This window comes from Octopus bimaculoides, chromosome 2 (genome assembly GCF_001194135.2).
Source record: "Octopus bimaculoides isolate UCB-OBI-ISO-001 chromosome 2, ASM119413v2, whole genome shotgun sequence".
Taxonomy (NCBI): Eukaryota; Metazoa; Mollusca; class Cephalopoda; order Octopoda; family Octopodidae; genus Octopus; species Octopus bimaculoides.
In genome coordinates, this window is record NC_068982.1 from 152,338,932 (window position 1) to 152,347,606 (window position 8,675).

At 35.1% G+C, this 8,675-nt stretch overlaps 1 protein-coding gene across 1 annotated transcript in view; it reads right to left on the reverse strand.

The window, feature by feature from the left end:
• LOC106874332 (zinc finger C3H1 domain-containing protein) overlaps positions 1-7,746 on the reverse strand; it is a 69,479-nt gene extending 61,733 nt beyond the window's left edge. Inside the window, exon 1 of the mRNA XM_014922023.2 lies at positions 6,771-7,746. Coding sequence (XP_014777509.1) covers positions 6,771-7,455 — 685 coding nt within the window. The 5' untranslated portion in view covers positions 7,456-7,746. The remainder of the gene's footprint in view (positions 1-6,770) is intronic.
• Between the last annotated feature and the right edge of the window lie 929 nt (positions 7,747-8,675).

Genomic DNA, 8,675 nt, shown 5'->3' on the forward strand with positions numbered 1-8,675 from the left:
CAATCGAAGTTGGATGTAGAGGGTTTGTAAGACACAGTGTGAGACGACTGCTGTTATTGTTAGGCCTAACTCATCGTAAGGTAAATACCACGAGTGATATCCAAAATACAGTGGAGAAGGCTAGCCACTGGATTTGGTTAAAAAGAGACGATGAGCGATGGCTAGAGAAATATTGAGCTTTGTTTTTAATAACCAGTTGATCTAGCAAGCGGGGCCGGTGCGCATTGATGCCGTCGAGAGGTAGGCCCTGAAACGGCGGGCATTCTCTCCTGATGACCCCATACACTTGCTGGCTTCCGGTATGTGGAGTTCTTGACTGGTAGCACTTGCATGTGCGAGTTGTTTGCAAGACATCGTTTTCTAAGCACTGACAATTTGAAGTCAGAACCTCAGATTAACATAATAAATTTTGAAAAATTTTCAACATTTTGGTAAAAAAATTTTCCTCCTAACTTGGGAATACAAAGCAGAACTAAGTATACTAGAAATGTCTTGATTATTCAATACTAATTATTTAGGTGGTGAGGGTAGAACTGGTAATTTTATCCATGAATATCACCTGACAATTGTATGGAGTAAATAACCCAAGATAACTTCTGGTTTGGAATATCTTTCCAACTAAATGATTATTTGACATATACAGATATTCAGCATGAAAACACAAGGAACCAAAGACTGATTAATTTATAGGAGACTTTGATCAAGGATTGTAAGTTATTTTTCTTTTCTATTTCACCTGCAGCATTACTATGGAACAGTACAAAGTGGCCTGAAAAACCAGTTGAGGTGACAGACAATGGGACACTGTTTGTACTGACAGAATTCTGCCCTAAATGTTCTGATATGAGTTAACACATACTGTTGGCAAATTATTCTGTATGTTATCCAATGAAGGAGCCTCTACATGGTCATTCAACCTGCTAGAAATAATAGCCACGTCTTCAAAAACTCACACCCAATTGTTTTAAAAATTATACATTGCATAATGTAGTCCTGGATATATTACACATCAAAGTCAAAAGCTTTTTTTAAAAAATTCTGGACCACAGAAAAACAAAATTAGATAGTATGTTATTCATAACACAGCTATTTTAATGGCAAAGAACTTATGAAAACTAGGAGTGGACAACGTCACTCCTTAAGTCAGATAACTTCCACAACATGTAGAGAACATCAAATAACAACTAGTGATAATTTTTATTAAAATATAGAGGACAATACTACAGATTGTACTGAAGTAAACATCTACCAAAAATTAAACCAGTGTTATTGTAATGTTCAGGTCATAGTAATGGGCAAACGGCAGCATGAAACTAGAAACTTTTCTGCTAAGTGGCTGGGGCGACAGAATGTCGAAACAAGGAAAAGCAAGTTTACTAAGTGTCTGGTAAAGTCCAATGCAATCCCAAATTTCAACTAACCCTATACAAATATAAACATATGTAGATGTATGTATACATATAAGTATACAAATATAAACATATGTAGATATATGTATACATATAAGTATACAAATATAAACATATGTAGATGTATGTATACATATAAGTACACAAACATGTATGTGAATATATTTTTGTTCATCCATTTTTCTTTCCCCGCATGGGTTATCTGAATATATTACTGAGGAGTTGTTTTACAGCCAGATGTCCTTCCGGTCACTAATCTGCACCTGTTTTCAAGGAAGAGATCTCTTCACACATCTTTAAAGTTATAAAGCAAAGGCGATTTTGCTGATATAACAGCAACAACACCATTAGCTCACGATTTTCAAAGTACAGGTGTAAACACAGACATTTTATATACTTATATCCAAGAGAGATAGATATAACATATACATGACAAGTTTTTTTCAGTTTCCCTCTACCAAATTCACTCTCAAGGCTTTGGTTGGCCCAACGCTATAGCAGACTTACCTAAAGCATCAAGCAACGGGACTCAGCCATGTGGTAAGGAAGCTAACTTCTTAACTATACATCTATGCCTGCACTTATATGTGTGTGTATACATACATACACATTTCATATCATCATCATCGTTTAACGTCCGTTTACCATGCTAGCATGGGTTGAATGGTCTGACTGGGAAGTCAGGAGGCTGCACCAGGCTCCAGTCTGATCTGGCAATGTTTCTACAGCTGGATGCCCTTCCTAATGCCAACCACTCCTTGAGTGTAGTGGGTGCTTTTTAGGTGCCACTGGCACAGGGGCCAGAGGAGGCTGGCAATGGCCACAATTGGTTGATGTTTATATATATATATATATATATATATATAAACATATATATACATATGTTGGTCCTGGTGACACATAAAAAGGACCCAGTACACTTCAAGCAGTTGGCATTGGGAAGGGCATCCACCCATAGAAACCATGCCAGAACAATGTAGCCTAGTGGCCCCTGGCATTATCAGCTTGCCAAACCATCCAACTCATCCCAGCATGGAAAACAGACATTAAATGAGGATATATATACATAAATAAACATGTATACATATATAAATACATAACCTCAACAGTCATTCTTGTAAGCTATGCACTTGGCAGAGACTTAATAGATCTGTTTGATTCTTTGGAACCCTATCACTACTAAATATAAATATACATATACACACATATCTATAATTTAACATCCATGTTCCATGCTGGCATGTGTTGGACAGTATGAGGATCCAACAGGCCCAAGATCTGCATTGCACTTGAGTGTCAGCTTTGGCATGGCTTCCATGGCTGGATGCTCTTCCTTATGCCAACCACATTACAGCATATACTAGGTATTATATTTTACACAACCAGCACTATTGTAGCTTACAATAGGAGGCCCAAAGGGAGAAACTTTATGCTAAGAGATGAGCATGGATTGGTAAAGTATGAGAAAAGAAGCAGATTTCTAGCTGTAGAGGAAACTACATAACTACTTACATTTTAGAAGGGTGAGAAGCAATTAAAATAGTGGTGATGACATATCAGAGTGGACCTTCAAGGTATGTGATAGGAAGGAATGAGTGGGATAGAGAGAAGGAATGAGTAGGGATATAGGGGATGTTTAATAGTGCAGAGCAGCAGAATAATATTGAAGATACAGTAAACAGAAGGACAAAAGAGATAAGTTGTTTGGTTGCAAGAGTGGATGGGGAAGCGTGAGGCAAGCATAGTGTATGAGGAGGGTAAGACATATATACGAAGCGACAGGGGTAGGTGATCATGGAAAGTGTGTGGTGTACGTGTATATATATCTTTCAGTAATGTATACGAGAAAAACGGTACTCTTCTAACTAAAGACATTGGTGTTAGAGATAAAGACTATTTCATTCTCACTGTCAAAAATGCAGTGAACCAATGTCTGGTCAGTTGACATTATTGCTCACAAGGGTGCAACATAATATAAATTAACTGAATCCACTGATAGGTAATTTTTATGTTGTCATAAAGCATTCCTCAGCGACCAATAAATCAACAAGTGCGTGTTTTTAAAACACGTATTCGATAATGAAAGTAATTGATATTGAAAATATCTATTTGGGATTTGCATAGTACACTGGTACGACTTTTACAGGTTTAGAACTTCCATATACATATTTCTGTAAAAGAATTGCAATATATCTTATATTATAGAATAAAAACTATTTTATTTAATGAAGAACACTTTTGATAAAATTGTGAGCAAATATTTCCCTTTTTAAGAATGTTATTAGTCAAAAGAGGGGGTGGATATAAGAAGCCATATAATTTATGAAGTTTTTTCTAGAAAATCAATACTGCTGTTCAGGTCAGCCCTAATGGAACAGGCATCATATGAGTAATAAGCAGTCTACTAGTGACTATACATATATCTGTTACAACATTATGCAAGTGTTTTTGTTTTAATTGGGTATGATGGAGTCACACGTTATCAATGGTGACTGTTAGAGATGGAAAAGAAGGCGTGTACAAATCAAAATGAATGTAACAGTTCAAAATAAATCGAAAACAGCGTGTGAGAGAAAGAGAGAGTAGAGGAATCAAATGTGGTTGCTTGAGGGAAAACTGTAGGAACGGACATGCGATGCGCATGGTGGATGACAGGTAAAGAAGGGCAAAGCGATCCTGCGGGTATGGAAAACAAAGGAAATTATGGGAGGGAGAGCGGTAAATGCTAGCTGATGTTAGGCGGCTAGCAAAGAATACCAATAAGTGGAGGGTTGTCTAAATAATGAAAGTAAGGAAAAGTAAACGCGAAGCTACGTTAAATTATTTTGTCCTTATAAGGTAGACCAGTGATTAAGTTACACTCGATATCAGAATGACTAGAGACCAAACATTTAGTGCTGTTCCAACGGTTCATCCGCAATTAATTATTCCACGACAAAAGTTAATAGTTTTACATTAATGAAAATGGTATTGGTATCAGTATAATAATAATGATTATTATTATTATTATGGCGTTTTACAAACAATATGCTAATAAATGTTTCCAATGAGCCACAAATATATAGAAAATGTTTAGCCTTCTAGAGAATAATTCTAAGATATCTAATATTAAAATAGCTAGCCTGCATTGAGTGAAAAGAAATTATAGTTTGGGCAAAGTAAGTTTAAAACACTTGAATACTATAAATTAAATATCTGAGATATATAATTTATTCTAGTTGTTGCTCCTATTGCTTAGCCACAGGTCAATCACGAGTGAACAGACCAAAAGCCACTACAGGATTTGGCGGGGGAGTTCATGAGCCAGCCTTTTCCTTCGAAAACAATAGTGTGATTTGGGAGCGTCTTTTCTTCTTTAAGCAGGTCAATTACTCATCGATATGAATTTTAATGTAGTAGTGAACAGAATAAATATAATTTGTTTTAAAAGAGCAGAATATTGCCATTGTGGTAAACTAGTATTTTTCAGTAAAAATAATTTTAAAAAAGGACTAGAAGGAACAGTGGTTAGAGAGTCTCAGAAAGACATAAATAATCACAGCAAACCAACAAAGGAACTAAATAGTGGTTTTTAAATATGCTAGAAATAGAAACTAAATCTACGTCAAGGAACGACAGTGGAGACGGTACACACTATTTTCGAATCCAATTTTTGTTACCACAGACTCATATTCGTCATAAGACATATTCCTCAGATTGTTTGAAAACACTTCATGCATGGCTAATTCAACAGACTACCTTTTGGTACCATTGTATGCTGTCGTCGCTTTATAAAAGAAATTTACAGGCAAGCATAAAACCAAACTTAATGTTAAAAAAAAACTATCAATGACAAAGTTAATACAAAAGTTGGAATCTATAATACTATAAGAGAAAATAGAGACTAAATTTAACCATTGCTTTTAAGGATTAAAAATTTGTTTGAACATAAAATTTAAGTGGATAGGAAAGATTACATTAAATGAAATTTATATATAAGAATTGAAAAGTTTATTCCTATAAAAATATATTAAAGGAAATAATCTGGTAACGATTTAGTATCTAAATTCCTTCAACTTTTAATTAAAACTTGAGGAAAACTACAAAATTATTTTAGTAGTAAAATTAGTTACAAATGAATATTTCATTTAAATCATGGTAATATGGGAATAAACAAGAGATTGAGAATTAACTTCTCTGTTGTTAACTGTCGAAACCATAGTTCAAGTAAAAAAAAATGCCTTTAATATGCGGTCGATCGATCTGCAAGCAATAACAACCTAATACCCTCAAATTACACCCTACTGTCTTGGAAAGGTAGGTTACAATGTAGGATTTAAATCTTAAATATACAAAAAGATGGGATGGTAACGGTTGGAACGCCTTTCAACAGAAGTCTGTTCACTTGAAGATAAACAACAAACCTAGTTTCTAAAACAGCGAACGAGCAAGAAAAGTTCACATTACATTTAAATATCAAAATGGCAACAGCATGAAAAGAAAAATCACATTTTATTCAATATCTTTTTAAAGGTTTTATTTTTAAATATGTGATTTTTTTTTCCACTTCATCTTTTCCCTTTGATTCCTACAGACCTGAGAACAGGTCATAACCGTGGTACCAAAATGTTTACAACTTCCTTGTATTCACTAATTTTCCTTACTAACAGACATTTCTAGAGAAACCTATAAAGTTACATTAGAACAAGAGAAACTGCTTACAATATAAAAGTATTATAGAATACAACGGGTCCTTTTTATTTTCTAATAAAATATGTGGCAGTTTGACCACGCAGCCACATGTCTACTTTGCCTTTTATCTTTCTAGGGTCGAAAAAAAAAGTACTATAAGTTGATTAAATCGACTAACTCTTCAAGAAAATGTTATTAAAATGATTATTATATCTATTCATACAGAGATATAACTTGAAGAAAAAATACATATAACATGGAAAGGAGAACTGATGATCGTTATAAAAAAAAAATTTTAATTTAAATTTTTGCTTTCACAACTCGGCTACAAATACTTAATGTGAATTACATTTCATGTTTATTGCGTCAATACAAAGTTAACCTATGAAAGCCCTCTAAAATGGTTTGTACCTAACATTAAATGGCTACTGTCATCTTATCTTTTTTTTACTCTAAGATAATCAACAATGTTAACGATATAAAATTTTGAAAAGAATTAAAAGATAATCGGATATGTCGCTCGTCATATACATCACAATGTAAACAAACATCTTGCCGTTAACTTATACAATATAGAAATGTATATAAAACACTGCAATTATCTGAAGAGAGAATGAATACAGCAATAAATGTTTAGCAGTTTAATGTTGATTACTCAAGAATGAAAATAAGAGTGAAAAAAAAGGATACATTGAAAATTACTGCGAGGAGTCATAGGACCGTATCTACGATTGTCTTGCCAAGGTCCCGGAGGAAGACTATCTCTGTTACCAGAAGGCAACTGACCATGTCCTCCAGGGCCAAGGTTCTCAACACCCGGTCCAACTGGACACCTTGGAGGCGAAGGACGATACGGGTGGTGAGACATCGGTGGCAGTTGTTGAGGAATTCGTGACGGGTGATGTGGTCTTAAAGGTGGCGGAGGTGCCCAGTAACCACCACTAACACCTGGACCAGAATTACTACCACACATGTCAGAAGACATAGGGTTGTTGTTGTCTCTACGGCCACCCGGATTCATCATACCACAAGATAACGAAGGTGGCGGGGGTAGTCGCCGTTTTTTGAAGTACCCACTTGGGCCGTCTTCACCGCTACGGTTTGGAGACAATGGGAAAGGAGCACCATTACCACAAGAAGAATCTCTCATATTGTTACCAAAGTTATCAAAAATACCTCTGGAATGATTGTTAAACAATGGAGGTTTCCTACAATAATGTTTGTTGTTGTTGTTGTTTTCTACTGGCATGTTCTCGTCTGTTTCACCACGGCCTTCATTACGAACTATTCCATCTTCATCGTCATCTGAGAGTTCTCCTTCTTCTTTCGTTGAATAATACTTCGGGTTTTTCACAACAATTAACATATCTTCCATGTTTATTTTGTGTATTTACACGAACTTTCTTCTTCTGTCTCACCTCAACACAATATGGCGTTACTTCACTTTATCCTCTTTCGTTATTAAAGATTGACTAAGCACAAGTCAATTATCTCCCCTTCGTTCCATTAATTACCACTTGGGCTTTCCAATCCCTTTTTCAAATCACTGCGGTGACTTATTAAAATTACAATATTTTCTCACTTACACATTAATTTATATATGTGCCATAATATATTTTGTGACGATGGACTGACAGAATCATTAGAGTGTTATTTAGTTTCAGCTTTCTAAGTTCATATTCTGTCGGAGTCAATTTTGCCTTTCATCCTTCCGGATTTGATCAAATAAAAACTAATCAAATACTAGTTCGTTATAAGTAAATATAACTCTCCCCACCCACTACAAAATATGTAGCCTTGTGCCAAAATTTGAAATCGATAAATATACTATAATCCTCATATATAAATGCATATTGATATTTTCATTATGATACGGTAATTTGTGTGTAAATCACATTTTTCGACCTGTGGCATTTCAATGTTCTGCTGAGCTGAATGCTGACAAGGAACTTCATAACTTTGTTAGCGTCTTGATTCATCAATGCATGAAATAATATTCGCGATGGTGCCGGCTCCCCAACATCGCGATCACCCGCAGTAATGCTGTGAGTGTTTCGGTATGCTTTAAAAAATTTTAGCTGCGAATATGAGTATCCCTTGGTGCAATGCATATTAATTTTATGGCATACTCACACAAATGTGCATCTCCCCGCCGACTTTGGTTCCTTATAACTTTCAGAAAAATAGTTATTTCCTAATGAAATTCTCCACAAATACGCTTCAGATGATGTAGATTCCGATTATATAGGAATTTGTTGTGAAAAAAAATCTTCCAAGGGGTGGGGAGAGGAGTTTCGGAAAATTCACGCTAATTGACTTTGTTACCTCATAACTCAGAAACAGGTATTTTTAATGAAATTTTCTTCGAATACCTTTTAGGATGGGAAGGTTACGATTATATCGGAATTTGAAGTGAAGAAAAGAGAAAAAAAAAACCGCCACATTCTGGCACGTACAATTTTTTTTTTTTTTTTCGAAATTTCAAATTTCATTTTGTAGACACATGTAATATGTCTCGGTATGCAGGCGTGTGAGCCCAACGACATACATACATACATACATAACGAACTGCCTCTACAAAAACCTGAAAAAATT